The sequence below is a fragment of the Cuculus canorus genome, chromosome 21, assembly GCF_017976375.1.
Source record: "Cuculus canorus isolate bCucCan1 chromosome 21, bCucCan1.pri, whole genome shotgun sequence".
NCBI lineage: Eukaryota > Metazoa > Chordata > Aves > Cuculiformes > Cuculidae > Cuculus > Cuculus canorus.
In genome coordinates, this window is record NC_071421.1 from 7072382 (window position 1) to 7089355 (window position 16974).

The 16974-nt window shown below is 53.3% G+C and overlaps 1 protein-coding gene across 2 annotated transcripts; it reads left to right on the forward strand.

Annotated features, from left to right (window-relative positions):
- Positions 1–616: 616 nt before the first annotated feature.
- Positions 617–12087, forward strand: ALDH4A1 (aldehyde dehydrogenase 4 family member A1). Of its 2 annotated transcripts, XM_054086058.1 has the most exons (15): positions 617–709; positions 1876–1969; positions 2262–2354; positions 2447–2494; positions 3040–3195; positions 4112–4261; positions 4374–4448; positions 6861–7048; positions 8181–8254; positions 8765–8961; positions 9340–9387; positions 9755–9907; positions 10822–10943; positions 11521–11639; positions 11761–12087. In XM_054086058.1, the coding sequence occupies exons 1-15, from the start codon at positions 675–677 to the stop codon at positions 11871–11873; spliced, it is 1665 nt and encodes a 554-aa protein (XP_053942033.1). In that variant the 5' UTR covers positions 617–674; the 3' UTR covers positions 11874–12087. The 2 variants fall into 2 exon arrangements, 1 of the variants encoding a protein (XP_053942033.1); XR_008453258.1 differs by lacking the exon at positions 11761–12087 and having other exon boundaries at positions 10822–11009.
- The last annotated feature ends 4887 nt before the right edge of the window (positions 12088–16974 follow it).

A 16974-nucleotide genomic window follows, 5' to 3' on the forward strand; every position in this document is an offset into this window, starting at 1 on the left:
CAGTCCCACCCCCCGCCATGGGCAGGGACACCTCCCACTGGATCACTTTGCTCCGAGCCCCATCCAACCTGGCCTGGAACCCCTCCAGGGATGGGGCAGCCCCCACTGCTCTGGGCAGCCTGGGCCAGGGCCTCCCCAGCCTCGCACGAGTACATTTCTCCACAAAATCTCATCTCAATCTCCCCTCTTTCAGCTGAAAACCGTTCCCCTCATCCTCTCCCTGCACTCCCTGATCCAGAGCCCCTCCGCAGCTTTCCTGGAGCCCCTTTCAGCGCTGGAAGCTGCTCTAAGGCGTCCCTGGAGCCTTCGCTTCTCCCTTTCCCCTCGTCCCGCCCGGCCCAGCCGGTATCCCCGCTATTGGTTTGATTGGGTGCGCTTTAATTGCTTTAATTGCACCCAGCGCACGGCGCGCCCGCCCCTCCCCCGTGCCCGCCGCCCGGGCGATACCAACGCGCCGGGAGGGGTGGGGGCAGCACCCCGGGACACGGCACTGCCGCCGCGGGGCGGGAGGCCTCCCCCATTACTGCGCCTGTTCATGGAGCCGCCCCGGCCGTAGCTCGCCCGCCCCCTCCCCCCCAGTTTTGTTTGCTGTTTTATGCAATGGTATCGTCCAGCGTCGTCGTGTCCCCCCCCGGTGCGTTGGGCGCGGCCGCGGGTCGGGCCGCGGAGCCGCGATGTGGGCAGCGCTGCGGGGGCTGCGGGGCCGCGGGTGAGCGGGGCGGCCCTAACCCTCCTCAGCCCTCCTGCTCTTGCCTCCCTTTCCGCCCAGGGTCCCGGCAGGCCCTTCTGTCCCCTTCTCACGAGGGTCACTGTTCCTTTTCCTCGCCTGTTTCTTGCTCTCTCTCTATCCCTCTCACTTTCCTTTTCCCCTGTCCCGGTTCCTTTTCCCCTGTCCGTTTTCTCTGCCCCTTTCTTCTTCGCTTTTCCCCCACCGTCCCCGTCCCATTCCCCCCCTCCCCGTCCCTTTTCCCCGTCCCTGCCCTTTCCCCTTCCCCCCCACCCCCGTCTCTGTTCTTTTTCTATCGTTCCCTTTCCCTGTTCCCTGTCCCTTCCTCTTCCCTAGCCCTTTTCTTCCGTCCCCTTCTCCCGAAGGTCTCTTCCCTCCCTTCTCCTCCGTCCCCTGCCCCGTACCTGTCCGTTTCCTGTTCCCATCTCTTCCCCCGAGGGTCCTTTCCCTCCCCTCCGTCCCCATCCCCTTCCTCCCAGGTCCCCCCCAGCCCCTCCAAACAGCCCCTATCCCTGCACCCCTTCCTTGCAGCCCCTCACGCATGGCAGGGGCCGAACCTTGGGTTGGGGGCTCAGAGGCCACTTTGCTGTGCATTGCCTTTATTTGCTTTTGCTAGCCCAGCCCTCCCTTTGCTCAGCACCTTCCTCACTGCCAAGTCCTAGCTGTCCATCTGCTTCTTTTTGTTTTCTTGCCCCTTTTTTTGCTGCAGTATTGCCCAAACAGGCAATTTAAGGCAGTTTAACGCTGACATGAGGTTGGGAAAGGCCTTAACCCAAAGGTGCCAAGGTCCAAGTGCTCACTGGAGAGCAGCCAGCCCAGCTTTTGCCCCTGCACTGTGGACTTCGCCAGGAGCTGGAGGCATATTGGATCAAACCTCATTGATTTTGAGCTTGTCCTGCAAATCCCCTTTTCAGCACCATTTCATAGCACAGAGTAGGGAGAGCCGGGTGGGAGCTACATCCAGACTCAACTCCTGGCTCCAGCATTGTCATCTGATGGGATGGAGTGCAGGGTTAATAATGTGCCATGGGTGGTTTGACCAGGGGACATGGTGTGAAAGTGATAAAACACGTGTTACCTGGAGCTCAGGGCGTGGATGGAAGGAAGAAGCCTGGGGGAATTCAGCATCTGCCTGTCTCCTCTCCCAGGCAGAGATGGCAGCATCGCCTGGCCATTCAGGTGACCAACGAGCCCATCCTTGAGTTTAAGCCCGGGAGCCCTGAGCGAGCAGCACTTCAGAAGGTACCGCCACAGGGAACAGCTCTTGGGGTCTTTATGGTCCTAGGTTGTGCTTCTGGTTCTGGCTGGGAGAAAGCCCCATCCTCCCCAGCACCTACTCCTTCCCTTTGGGGCAGTTGGAGTTGTCCTTCGTATTCCTCAGCCTGTGGGCAGACCATTCCCAGGGGAGTGAAGGAAGCTTGTCCCCAGGTTTCCCTTTGCTCCTGGGGCTGGTGGGGGCATGGTTGGAGAGGTGGTGGCTGAGGGAGGTCTGGGTGTGTGGTTTCCACCACCAACCTCTCCTCCTCTTCCTTAGGCGCTCGCTGACCTGAAGGGCAAGACAGAAGCCATCCCTTGTGTGATCGGGGGAGAAGAGGTGTGGACTCCGACGGTGCGGTACCAGCTGTCGGTGAGTTTGGGAGAAAACTCTTCTTCCTTTAGGAAGCAGGGAGATGCACCCAGTAGGAGGGAGCTCTCTTGAGCTGATAACTTCTTTTTCAGCCATTCAACCATGCGCACAAGGTGGCCAAGTATTGCTACGCCGACAAGGTAAGCGTGCCTTGCTGCCTTCCCTCTTCCTTTCGTGTTTTCCAAGGGAGGAAGCAGTAGCGCTTTGCCTGCATTTAGCAAGCACCGTCTCACAGCGGGACTTGTACTTTGAGATTGGTGGTGGGAAGTCTGGATGAAACGCAAGTCACTGTTCAGATTGTGAGTGTGAGGCTCCAGGAGCAAATGTTGGTTTCCTGAGTCCCAGGGGTCCTGGAGAAAAAAAACCTTGATCCAGTGGAATGTCTCCAGTGGAGGTTGGAACTGGATGGGCTTTGAGGTCCCTTCCAACCCAAACTATTCCATGATTCTATGAAATTGGTACCAGGAGCTGCAAATTTGGGGTTCTGATGGGAAGGTGGCTGCTGTGATTTGTGCCTGTGGGTGGATGTCTGCTCGCTGTCCCCTCTGACCTGGTGATGGAGGCGTAGTTGGAACCTGATGAGGTTCCTCTCTGGCCGACTGCCTATCCAGGTCTTACTGAATGGCAGCACAGCCTCACAGCTGCTGCATTCCCTCCTTGCTGCCTTTCCCCTTCTCTTCCGCAGGAGCTCATTAACAAAGCCATTAATGCCGCTTTGGCAGCAAGGAAGGAATGGGACCTGAAACCTGTCCAGGACCGGGCTCAGATCTTTCTGAAGGCGGCTGACATGCTGAGTGGCCCGAGGCGAGCAGAAGTACTGGCAAAAACCATGATCGGGCAGGTCAGTGGGTTGCAGGATTGATCCTCCACACACTGGGGTGTGCAGGAGGGAATTTGGGGAGCCAGGAGCTGGGGAAGCATGACAGGAATAGCTGCTAGGATACTTGGTGGTGGTGGGAACGTCTGTAATGTTAGAAGTTCCTGTACTACATGGGGATACAGACTGATCCTTTATTGAGAAAAAAGGGATGTGAGGCTGAGAGTCCAGTGTCGTGGGACCATGATCAGCTGATGTGGAGAGCTGTGATTATCCAGGTTTACCCTTTTGAAACACCCCAGTGGCCATGGCTTTCCTAGAGGAGGCACTGAAAGGCACTGAGGGAACGTGGAGGTATGTGATGTCTCCTCGCATGGGTACGGGCTGCTTTGGCTCTGCTCAGTGCAGAGAAGATGGGGGCTTGCTCCTTCTGAAGCGAGTGAGTGGTCTGCATGGAAAAGCCAACCGACAAACCACATCTGGATCACAGAATCCCAGGATTACACCATGGTGGGGTGGTAAGGGCCCTTTGAGGCTCATCCAGTCCCACCCTGGGTACAGCAGGGGCACCTCCAGCAATGGCACAGGGCCGTGTCCAGGTGGGTTAGATCCCTCTGGAGAAGGAGACTTCACACCCTCCCTGGCAGCCGGTTCCAGGGCTCCACCACCCTCACAGGAAAGAGGCTCATAGTCAGCTTATTGTCCACCAGGACTCCCAGGTCCATCTCTGCAAAGCTGCTTCCCAGTTGGTCAGCCCCTAACCTATACTGGTTCATGGAGTTTTTCTTCCCCAGGTGCAAGACTCTGCACTTGCCTTTGTTGAACTTCATTGGGTTTCTCTCTGGGCTGTCCAGGTTTCACTGAATGGCAGCACAGACTCCGAGCTGCTGCATTTCCCCACTCCTTGCCCTCCCCTCAGTGCTTTTACCTCTCCCGGCAGGGTAAAACAGTCATCCAGGCAGAAATTGATGCTGCTGCGGAGCTGATAGACTTCTTCCGATTCAATGCCAAGTACGCTCTAGAGCTGGAGAACAGCCAGCCCATCAGCGTGGATGTCAGCACTAACAGCATGGTCTACAGGGGGCTGGAGGTGAGGGAATGTGCCACTCCTCCTGCATCTCCTTTCTTGCCTCAAGCTGCGGTGTCACACCACACTGAGAGGAGGCATGCGCCCATCACTCCCTTTCCTCTCCTGCTCGCAGGGTTTCGTGGCAGCCGTCTCTCCCTTCAACTTCACAGCCATCGGCGGCAACCTGGCAGGGGCTCCGGCGCTGATGGTGAGTGTGGTGGTGGGGTTTTGGGAGAGCCAGAGATGGAGAGCAGAGTCTGGAGGAAGGCTGAGAGCAGGACCCAGTCTCTCCCAGGCTGCAGTTTGCCTGGTTTGGGATCTGCAAGGAGTGAATTTGGTGTCCCTTGTTCTCTGGTGCTGTCGATAGGACACATCTGAGGTCCTGCTGGTGCCATTGAATTCAGTCAGCTGTCTTGCAGTTAGATTGAAATGTCTTTAACTGGAACAGGTTACTCGGAGCAGTGATGGCTGCCCCACCCCTGGAGGTGTTCAAGGCTAGGTTGGATGGGGCTTGGAGCAACCTGATCTGGTGGGAGGTGTCCAGGCCCGTGGCAGAGGGTTAGAACTGTATGGGCTTTGAAGTCCCTTCCAACCCAAACCATTCTGTGATTTAGCACTGAGCTGGGGTCCTGCAGACCTGAAAGATGGTCCAAAAAGTCAAGGTAAACAGCATTTCTGTATGTGTCACATCCTAATGTCCAGTGCAGGGAGTGCCTGCCTTTGCAGGTTGGGTTTTGAGGAGAGGCTTTGATAACCTGAGGAATTTGAGCTGGGATTAATTAATTTATTGTTGCACTGTGGGGAAAAAAACACAAAATTGTCCTGAGCTCTTCACTAATTGGGCTCAGATTCCATCCTGGCCCTAAGGTTCAGACGCTCTGCCCTTTGTTGGAGGTGGAAGAGGCTGTGGGAAGGGAGAACACTGAGCTTTTCATTTGGGAATGTCATATTGTAAAAGCCGTTTTCAAGGTGAAGCACTTGAATCTATCGATTTTGTAGGGGAGGATAGGGAGAAGGAAGGAAGACAAGGGAGCTAATGCAGAGCAAGAAAGGTTTTTGGTGAGAGAGATGCATTCCTCCCACCCCAGGATCCCATCCCCAGGGGATGGTCCTTAGCTTTGTGGCATTTGGTGATGAAGGCTCTGAGGAGATCTTATAGAGACCTTCCAGTACCTGAAAGGGGCCTACAGGAAAGCTGGAGAGGGACTGTTCACAAAGGCTTGCAGCGATAGGACAAGGGAGACCGAGTATAAACTGGAGAGGAGCAGATTTAGGCTTGACATAAGGAAGAATTTCTTCACCAGGAGAGTGGTGAGGCACTGGAACACATTGCCCAGGGAAGTTGTGGCTGCCCCATCCCTGGAGGTGTTCAAGGCCAGGTTGGATAGGGCCTTGGGCAGCCTGATCCAGTAGGAGGTGTCCCTGCCCATGGATGGGATGGTCTTTAAGGTCTCTTCCAACCCAAATTGTTCTATGAAGTCGTCGCAGAGTGGGCAGACGTTGCTGGGCTGGGAAGTCCAGGTGAACTGTTGTGAGCATCCTGCAGTGCATCCGCCTCTCTCTCCGTGAGTGTGACGATAAATTCCCACCAGGCTGCTGCAATGTGATGGAATCCCCCTGCTTGCCCTGTGCCTGGGGCACAAAGGAGCAGGGCAGCAGTGGGGGACTTGAGAAGCTCAGCAGCAGGGGATACCTGGAATTAAATGTAGGAGAAAATGGTACTTAATAGGTGGATATTAATTAAAGCCGCTGCATTTTAGTCCCCACGGTGTGCTTCCCAGGGGATTAAACATTGTCTTGTCTAAATAGCTGGAGAGATCTATGCAGGTAATGCTATTGCAGCATGGGAGTGGGAATTTCCTTGGGAATGGAGCAGTTGCTGCTTCCAGTACCCAGGCTGCTGGGCATGCTGTCTCCAACCATGGCCTGAGATAGATTTCCCAGTTGTTTGGAAGGATTAGTGTGGGGGGAAGGAGCTTTGCCTGCACCACAAGTCCCTGGAAAGCAGAGACAGAGTCCAAAAATCCCATTCCTGCTTCCTGGGGCTGTCACCCTCTTGCACAGTCCCGTGTGGTGGGGATGAAGCAGTGGGACAGTGACACAGGGATGGAGCCCGTGGCCTGGAGCCAAAGAGGTGGGTGCCTCTGCTAGCATTTTAGTGCTGTTTTTTCCAGCCAGTTGTGCTGTTTGCCTGTGCACATTAATCCGGGTGTGGGGTTTTATTTCACTGCTTTGGCTGGCACAGACACTTGCTGGGTCCTGTGCAAACCCAGTGGCAGCACTTCCAGTGTCCTAAGCATGTTTCTTAGCAGCACTGTCCTATTTCCCATGACGCAAAAGAGGTCCATGGTTTACAGCTCCTCTTAGGGAAGGCAAAACTTTGTCCCCCACATGTGAGGGTGTGAAAAGGGGAGATTTTTGTGCCCTAAGCTGACCAGTGCGATCACAGTGCTGTTCAAAACCAGGGTAAAAAGTAGGTGTGAATTGCCCAAAGGTGCCATTGCTCCGGTCCCATCTGCCATGGGCTGTGGGGACAGGCTTTGGCCAGAATATTGAAGCATTGCTTACCTGTGTTTGGGCTGAAGCTGTTCCTCCTTTGCTGATTTGTTTTCTCCCGCAGGGAAACGTGGTCCTGTGGAAGCCCAGTGACACTGCCCTACTCTCCAGCTATGCCGTCTACAAGATCCTTCTTGAAGCTGGGCTCCCTCCCAACGTCGTGCAGTTTGTGCCGGCAGATGGACCTGTGTTTGGAGATGCTGTCACAAGTTCTGAGCACTTCTGTGGGCTCAATTTCACTGGCAGCGTGCCGTACGTTGGGGAGAGAAGTAATGGTGGGGGTAGAGGGACGAGGAGCCGCTGGCTGGAGACAATGCTGGGTGCTCATCTGCAGGTCCTGTGAACATGTAGGACAGCGCTGAGTAGGGTAGCAGGCAGTAAACAACCATCCTTACGCAGTGTCATTAAGGAAGAGCTTTAAAACCGATAAACGCGAAGTACGTTTCGATCATAGAATTATAGAATTGTTTGGGTTGGAAAGGACCTCAAAGCCCATCTGATTCCAACCCTCTGCCGTGGGCAGAGACACTTCCCACTGGATCAGGGGCTCCAAGCCCCATCCAACCTGGCCTTGGACCCCTCCAGGGATGGGGCAGCCACCGCTTCTCTGGGCAACCTGGGCCAGGGCCTCCCCACCCTCACAGCAAAACATTTGTCCCTAGGATCTCATCTCAGTCTTCCCTCTTTCAGCTGAAAACCATCCCCCCTTGTCTTATCACTGCACTCTGAGACAGAGCCCTTCCTTTTTTAATAGTGGCCAGTTCTGTTACTAAACTTGAGGCATGGAGAATAGATTAAGTTGCACATGCTACTGCCCTGTCTCCCAGGGATGCTGTAATTTGGCTTAATGAACCTGGCAGAGCGATGCCAGCTCCAGGTAGGTTTGCAGACTCGTGTCCTGTCTGTACATAAGGGTGTGTTGGCAAAGCTGAGGGTGCTGCAGCCTGCAGTGGGCTGTCAGACCTTGCTCCATCGTTGAGAAACATGGTCTGATGAGCACCATGCTTTAAAGGTGGGAAGTCCGTAAATGAACATTAGTGGCTGTGCCTCCTGGTGGGAGGTTATTAGCATTTTTGTTGTTTTGCAGCCAAAAAGCATTGGTGTGTCACTGCAAGGACTGAAAGGAAGGTGGAAGACCAGAAACTTCTGCTCCTGTGTCTTCCCTATGACACTGCAACAGTTTCTTACTTTTAAAACTAGGTGGTTTGTTCTGTAGCGCCATTGCTTTGATACCTCAGGTGTCATTCTCAGCTAACTTCTCTTCCATTTGCAGGGCATTCTGTCCTTTGCGATGGAGGCAGGGTACTCTTCAGATGTGTTTTTTCCAAGTGCCAGCCCTGTGCAAAGTAGGAGTGTACTAACCAACTCCTCCTTTTTCTTCCAGGACTTTCAAGAGGCTCTGGAAGCAGGTATCTGAAAACCTGGATCGCTACCGCAATTTCCCACGCCTGGCTGGAGGTGACTGCTGCTTCTTACACCTTGTTTGATGGGGAGGCCATGCAGGGGTGAGGGTAAAGTGGTGGCTAGGATTCCCCTCCTTGTAAGCAGAGAGCAAATGATGCCATAACTTGTATCCTGTCCACTCTCTTGTGTCAGAAGCGTAAAGCTTGTTTGTCTGGGTGCACTGAGTGTTTGGAGGAACTTATGGCACTGGCTCCCACCAGCTCAACATGGTGGGGAGCTGTCACTTGGGTGGAAGGAGGTGGTGCTCTGAAGATGCAGAGCCTCCGCGCTGAGTTTGGGAATTCAAGTTTGTCCCTTTTCCACCAGTTTTGTACCTGCTCCAGCTCTGGGGTTGTGCTCCCTGGGATTGTGGTGTTGTCCCTGTTCCCCAAGGAACTGTGGACCAGGCAGGGCAAGCATTGGCCAAGCCCCTTGCATGGACCTGGCCGTGGCTAATGTTTTTTTTAGGTGGTGCAGCACTGACAAACGCTTACTTGCTCCCTTCCCTCCCTCTTCTGGCACCAGAGTGTGGCGGGAAGAACTTCCACCTGGTTCACAGCTCGGCTGATGTGGCCAGCGTGGTGAACGGGACCCTGCGTTCAGCCTTCGAGTACGGTGGCCAAAAGTGCTCGGCTTGCTCCCGCCTCTATGCCCCAGACTCGCTGTGGCCCCAGATCAAAGAGAAACTGCTGGAGGAGCACGGGAAGATCAAAGTGGGAGACGTGAGTGGAGCTGCCGGGCTGCTGAAGGGCTTTGCGGCTCAGCGGGTGGTTGATGGGATTAGAGACTGCGGTAACTGGCTACTAATTCCTATTGAGCTCAGCTTTTTATCCACTGGTTCTCCCCACCACCGCCCCTCTGCCCCCCCTTCATCTTTTTTTAGTGATTAGAAATTAACTTGTAGCCAGCGTCTGCAGGAAGGATTGTGTGAGTCGCCGAGTGCTGCAGACTAATTGAAAAGGAGTAACTTGCTCCCTCCAACACAGCTGTGTTTGGAGCAGGGGGAAGTGTTAGTTGGGGAACTTCATCTCCTCCTAATTTCTGAGGTAGCTTTTTGGCATAATATGTACTTACATTGTCTCCTTTCTGGCTTCCTACAGCCCGCCCAGGACTTTGGGACGTTTTTCTCTGCGGTGATTGATGATAAGGTGAGCTCATCTCTCCCATTCCTACTCCAGTGAGGAGGTAACACCACTAGGCTTTCATTAGTGTTAGGTTAAATGGGTTTTATTGCTTACAGCAAAGTGTGGACACTGGTGATTAGTTAAGCTGATTAGCAGCCCTCTTTTGCTCCCTACTGGAGTATTGCATGTCTTAGTCACTGCCCTTCTTAAAAAGTGGGTTATTTTGCTGCGAAACTCTCATACAAAAAGTTCAGAGTGCCTGTTGCTGGATTTCTGTCTCACGCTCCTTCTTCTATGCTAGAAGAGCAGTGTGGCCCTAAAAGGCGTTGCCAAAATCTCCTTCTAAACCCCCAAACTCATACTCTTCTTTTTAATTATCTCCTTTTTTCAGTCTTTTGCACGGATAAAGAATTGGATCGAGCATGCCAAGAAATCGTCCAACCTCACCATCCTGGCAGGAGGTGGCTGCGACGACAGTGTTGGGTACTTCATCGAGCCCTGCATCGTGGAGAGCAAAGACCCCCAGGATCCCATCATGAGAGAGGTGAGAGCAGCTTGCAGGGAGGGGGCAGGAAAGGTGCAAAAGGGGCTGCAGGTCCCTATCCTAAACTGTCCGCTGGACTTGTAGAGAGGAGTTGAGCAGTGCTGTACGTTAAGTTGGTGCAGGGATCATCACATTAATGAATTGAGAGCAGCCCTTAGGAAAAGGGCTCGAGGTGCTGGTGGATGAGAAGCTCGACATGGGCTGGCAAAGTGCACTTCCAGCCCAGAAATCAGCTGCTTCCAGAGCCATGTGGGGCCACAGGGTAAGGGAGGGGATTCTGCCCCTCTGCTTGGCTCTCGTGAGACCCCACCTGGAGCACTGCATCCAGTTCTGGAGTCCTCGGCACAGGAAGACAGGAAGCTGTTGGAGTGAGTTCAGAGGAGTCCATGGAGATTATCTGAGGGCTGGAGCACCGCCCATCTGAGGACAGGCAAAGAGAGTTGGGGTTGTTTAGCCTGGGGAAGAGAAGGCTGCGGGGAGACCTTAGAGCAGCATCCAGTGCTGAAAGGGGCTCCAGGAAAGCTGGAGAGGGGCTCTTGATCAGGGAGGGCAGGGATAGGACGAGGGGAATGGTTTTGGGCTGAAAAAGGGGAGATTGAGGTGAGATCTTGTAAAGAAATGTTTTACTGTGAGGGTGGGGAGGCCCTGGCCCAGGTTGCTCAGGGAAGCGGTGGCTGCCCCATCCCTGGAGGGGTTCAAGGTCAGGTTGGATGGGGCTTGGAGCCCCTGATCCAGTGGGAGGGGTCCCCGCCCGTGGCAGGGGTTGGAACTGGATGCGCTTTGGGGTCCCTTTTAACCCAAACTGCTCCATGAGTCAGTGATCTCAGTTTTACCTAATCGGGTGCTGAAGCACCCCCTCACTTATTTTTGGAGGCTGTCCCTGCTGAGTGCTTAATTTTTTTTCTTCTGTACAGGAAATTTTTGGCCCAGTCCTGACAGTTTACGTCTACCCAGAGAAGCGATACAAGGAGGTCCTGGAGCTGATCGACACTAGCACGGCCTATGGCCTCACGGGGGCAATCTTCGCCCAGGAGAAGTGAGTGCCAAAACCTGCTCTGACTTGCGCATCCCCAGCCAGTGAAGATGCTTCTCCCCTTCTGGGGTGAGCTTCTGTCTTGCTTCTCTCCAAACCCCTGTGCTGTGTGGTGAGGGGGGGAAGAAAGTATTTCCTGCAAAGCTTCCACTGCGTTCAGCCCTCCTTCTGCTCAGGAGGAAAGGGGATGCATCTAAGGTAGTTTCTCAGCCCCAAAATGTTTTTTCAGTAGTAAACTTTCCCAAAGATGATGTTTGGACAGTACGGGAGGATGCGTCCCCAGCCCTCTTAGCCCTCCTCCTGCTTGAGAGCAGCATAACTTCAAAGGGAAATGTCCTTAAGTTATCATTACCCTCATTTATAACAGTAAAAAGAGAAACAAACTAAAAGAAATACAAAATGGGGATAATTTGAGTTCTAAGTATGCACAACTCATTTCTGTGTGCTAACAATGTGCAGTCCAGAAAAGAAACACAAAGATGCTTTTTGCACAAATTTTAATTACTACAGAAGAGTAGAGGTCTCTGCACAAGTGTTTGCTGTTGGTGTCATGGTCACAGCTACTTTTGTCCCTCCTTAGGAGGATCATCGATGAAGCCAGGAAGCTTCTGCGCAACGCGGCTGGCAATTTCTACATCAATGATAAGTCGACGGGTGCTGTTGTGGCTCAGCAGCCCTTTGGAGGCTCCCGCATCTCAGGTGAGATGACAAACTCCTTTCTGGAGTCAGTGCTTACTTGTGTGGCTGTGTGCCAAGCTGCATGCCGCTCTGGGCAAGCCTCTCATCATCCGTCTCGGTGCTTCTTTTCCATCCGAAACAGGCACCAATGACAAACCTGGTGGCCCCCACTATATCCTGCGCTGGACTTCTCCTCAGGCCATTAAAGAAACACATGTGCCCCTGACGGACTGGCGCTATGCCTACATGCAGTGATGCCTTCTCCTCAGCCCTGCACTGATACTACTGATCCTCAACGCACAGAGTAGCATCACAGCTACAACCTTCAAAAAGCACTTAATTTACTGAGCTTTAACCCAACGAGCTTAGGGTTTGTTTTTAAAGAAAAATTCTATTATTAAATTGGTAACTGAAAGAAGAAAAAGTCTGTGTGGTTTTCTTAGTGTGAGCATCATAAATAATGGAATGGTTGAGGGAGGGGCTCTTGATCAGGGAGTGCAGGGGTGAGATGAGGGGGGGAATGGTTTTGAGCTGAGAGAGGGGAGATTGAGATGAGATTTTGTGGAGAAATGTTCTCCTGCAAGGTTGGGGAGGCCCTGGTCCAGGTTGTCCAGAGCGGTGGTGTCTGCTCCATCCCTGGAGGGGTTCCAGGCCAAGTTGGATGGGGTTTTGAGCAACCAGATCCAGTGGGAGGTGTCCCTGCCCATGGCAGGGGGTGGGACTGATAGGCTTTGAGGTCCCTTCTGACCCGAGTCATTCTATGATTCATGGTGAGGGTGGGGTGGAACTGGATGTGCTTCGGGGTCCCTTCCACTCCAAACCATTCTGTGAATCGAGGCTTCACCATCAGCAAGTTCTCACACGCTGGGATCTGTAATGCAAGCAAGTAAAAGTACTTTGGGCACAAAGAGTTTTGCATCCTTCCAGGATCGCGTGTAGTTTAGAAATGTATGCATTTGTAACACCTACAATTAATAACCATTCAATTAGCAAGATTTGCAGATAGAGTGGATAACCTTGTTAAAGTTGTAATGGTATTGATCTTGCCTGCGCCTGGTCTGGTGTTTGGTGTGCAGGTCATGAACGAGCTGTGTTAATGCCTGTGAATCCTGGCTCAACTGGGAAAACCGGCAATAAAATAAATTACAAAAACCTTCGCATTCTTTTAGGAATTATTTCTTCAAATTGTTGCTGAATAGAGAGCTTGATCGAGCATGCATTCGGTAGCTGTAGTGTGTGCGACGTGGTAAGAAAAGATAGGAACAGTAATACTGTTCAGCCTGGCAGCTCTCCTCTTTGGTACCCAACTGCAGCTACTCCCCTTCCTGCTGCTGCACCCAACACCAACCAGTCCTTGTGTATGTTGATTATTTAATCCCCCACCTCTCTGCTCTCAGCTGTAGCATTTAAGCTTTTGCCAGTGACCATGCAGGACATCCCAGCTGCCACAGCTGTCTCTACACCCACTCACACTGCAGAGTGGGTGTAGAGACCTTGGCTGCCCTTCTCACCGCACACTCATCGCAAAGGAGAGGCAAAACCCAAAATAAACCATCCCTGCTTTGTATTTTCTGCTAAAACTAAGACTCTGCCCTTGCATTAGGATGAGAGAGGCAGGAACAATTGAGTAGGTGCCTAATTCATTAGCATCCAGGGTGCTACACAGCATCCTCGTGCTGCACACTGCGAGGCCATGCCAGAGAGCAGTGTAGCTCCAAAAAAGCCTGATCCCACAGCAGGAAAGAAAGTACCGGACCCTCCCTGACCTCAGGGATGGTCTCCCAGCCCCTGTTCCAGGTGGGATCACAGCCACCTCCCATTGAGCTAGGTCACCTCCTGCTACCCATCTTGGAATAAGCCCCCCTCCCAAAGCTCCCTGAACCTTTCCAGAGGGGCCCATTAGCTCATTTAAATCTCTTTAAAGGTTCTACCTCTCCAGGAAGCCTGGTGATCCAGAGAGCCACGGCCAAGGTGCTCTGCGCTTGTTCAAGCTGCTGCCTTTGGCTCACGCCTTTTATGACTTAAGGCCAGAGTTTCAAGTGGATTTTTAGCCTTAACTCAGAATTTCATGGCTTTTGTGGCTTTAAATCAGTCCCCTAATGCTATTTAACCAGTTGGCTTTTTGAAGCTGATAAATGTTTTGGCAGGAGTTTGGGAGAGACGGGGGCTTTTGCAGAGCCCCCTGGGTGCTCCCCTGCTTGCGCAGATGCTCCTGGACCTCTCTGCCCTCCACCAGGATGGGTAAAATGAACTTGCAGGGAGGGAGGGATAGGGAAAGGGGTTTTGCGAAGCCCCCTGGTGCTCCCTTGCCTGCTCAGATGCTCCCAGACCTCTCTGCCCTCCACAGGAATACGGAAAGTGAACCTGCAGAGAGGGAAGGATGGGAAAAGGGGCTGGGGAGGGAGCAGGAGCTCTGCATAATCCCAAGAGTAACAGGTTTGGAGCATCTCTGGTAGGTGGTCAATCCCACTCCCATGTGCAGCTGGAGCTGGTTTGGCTCTTAGTGGTCTCCACCACAACCCCAAAGCACTGGGCTCTCCGTCCTCGGAGGTGGGAGCCAGGTGGGAGGCTGAGCGAGGCTCTCTAGGAAGTGGCAGATTTTCCCCTCCAATAACATGCAGCTCCATCTGCTTCCCATTAGCAGCCTGGGCTGTGGCTAATTGGCAGATCAAACTCTTCAGTGTCCCGTGGTAGGTACATCGTTAGGAGAGTCCGGAGTGAGTTTGATGGTTCTTGGATGAAGCCCAAATGCTTTCCCCCGGCACCCTGGGCTTCATAGGGGTGTTAATGGAAACCACCCGGAGCAGCCCAGGAGCTGAAGGAATAGCCAGGCAGACACGAGGAGCCTGCGGCCAGAGGGCCAAGGCTCAGCTTGAAAGGAAACTGAGGCAGCGCAGCCCTGTTCATCCATGGAGGGATAACTGGGAGAGACGGGCAGTATGCTCTGCAATAGAGGGACCAGCACAGGAATAGCCCCTTCTTCTTTAGCACTGAGCAGGGATGCTGCTGGCTTTCTGGGATTTTCTCGGAATTTGAAAATTCCCTGGATTGAACAGGACAGGCAGTGGCCTTGAGGATGCAACTGCTGCACCAGCATGAGCTGCACTGATTTGGTGCTTTTTTTAAAAGGAAAATTTTCATAGAACCATAGAATCATGGAATGGTTTGGAGTCAGAAGGGACCTTAAAGCCTGTCCAGTTCCACCCCCTGCCATGGGCAGGGACACCTCCCACTGGATCAAGGGCTCCAAACCCCATCCAACCTGGCCTTGAACCCCTCCAGGGATGGGGCAGCCACCACTGCTCTGAGCAACCTGGGCCAGGGCCTCCCCACCCTCACAGCAAAACATTTCTCCTTAAGATCTCATCTCAATCTCCTCTCTCTCAGCTCAAAACTGTTCTCCTTTGTCTACACTCCTTGATCCAGAGCCCCTCCCCAGCTTTCCTGGAGCCCCTTTCAGCACTGGAAGCTGCTCTAGGGTCTCCCTGGACCCTTCTCTTCTCCAGGCTGAACAACCCCAACTCTCTCAGCCTGTCCTTGTACAGGAGGTGCTCCAGCCCTCGGCTCATCTCCATGGCCTCCTTTGAGCCTGTTCCAACAGCTCTATCTTCTTCTTATGTTGGGGACTCCAGAACTGGACACAGGGGTCCAAGTGGGGTCTCTCCAGAGGGGCAGAATCCCCTCCCTTGCCCCGCTGGTCCCACTGCTGTGGATGCAGCTCAGCACCGCTTGGCTTTCTGAGCCGCAAGTGCTCGTTGTTTGGTCATGTTGAGTTTCTCACCCATCAGGACTCCAAGTCCAGAAAAAAAGCTCAGCTTTACAAATCCCCTTGTTGGAAAACTTTCTGAGGTTGAAATCTGTTTAGACCTCCTGGTGCCATTGCGAGGGAGGTCTTTGTGCAATCCTTCTGTGTTCGCCTTGCCTGGGCTGACAGGCGGGGATGCTGCTATTTACGGGGTGCATCTCCTGCCCAGTATAGAAGCAGAAATCACTACATCAGCGCCCCTAAAATATGCTCTTCTCTCTCCCCAAGCAGGACTTTATGGCCCTGGGGCAGCAACAGCCTGTCATTGCCCCCTCCACCTCTGATTTTGAGGTGCAGCCTGTGTCTTTCTATCTGGAAAAAAAAGGGATAAGGACGAGAAAAGATGCATAGGATGGTGGTGAGAGAGGAAAAACACAATGCTAGGGAGAGCCGGAAAACCTGAGATCCTGAGAAGACAGTTTCCTAAGCGGATGGAGACCCCTTTGTCCTGGTTTTTCTCCCTTTCTGCCTTATATTATTTCTTCCTTCTTGTCATTTCTGCCTGAGGCTTCACCTCCTCTGTCCTTCAGTGCTTTGTGGCTCTGAGAGAGCAGAGGAATGCTCGGAGCTCCGGGGAGGAGAGGTTTGCAGTACAAGGATTTAGCGGCAGATGGTGGTCTTTATCCCGTTCTCCACAGACAGGGAAACCCAGAAGGTCCACAGCTCCCACCAGGCTGTGAGACTGGGGTGGCTCATCCATGGGGGCTTGAGACTGGGTCGGGGGACTCGAGGGTGGGTTTGAACTGGTGGAGAGAAAGGAGAGAGTCTCAGGGTTCAGCTCGAGAGCCGGACTTTCCCACAGTGCGGATGGGAGAAAGCGAGCACAGAAACCTTGAGCAGCAAGAAGGGGGAGAGGGTTTGAGTGTGTAAGGGCTGTTCAACAAACAAGCTGGGGCTTTAAGGGCTGTAGCACTCCCTGTCTCCTCCAGAAATGCTGCAAAACTACCAAGAGTCTTCTAATTTTTAGCATTTTTGCTAAAGCCCCAGGTCCTGGAGTCATGAGAATACAGCAGCTTCCAGCTAAAATAAACAAAGAGGGGATTCACATCCCTTAGGCTAACCGGGCAAAGACGTGATTCCCCTTCTTGAGGCCAGAAGGAAATCCTGGGAAGCAAATAAAGAGACTGAGAGGCAGAAAGCCCTCACATCCCAATCTCTCTGTCTACTCTGCTCACCGAGCAATTAAAAGTTGCGGGATACATCCCTCTGGAGGAGAGCACCCTCCTTCCCAGGGCATCTAAGGACACCTGGGTCCCCTTCCTTCAGGCTTCAGGGCTTCTTCTTGACCCCCAGAGGCACGGGCTCGCCCTGGGGCACCTCGCTGGGAGCTCAGCAGTTCTGGCAGGGGTAGAAGATTGGACCAAGCCCAGCATTTCTCACTTTACCCCAGGGAGGCCTTGTCTGGGAGCTTGAGTTATTTTGGAGCCAAGCTGCTTGAGAAGAGGAACAGGTGAAGGCGGCCGGCGTGGCCGCCAGCAGAGCCCGGCTCGGCGTCTCCTTCCTCCTCCGGCTCTCCGGGGAACCCCCACAAGAGATAAATTACTTGCTGTT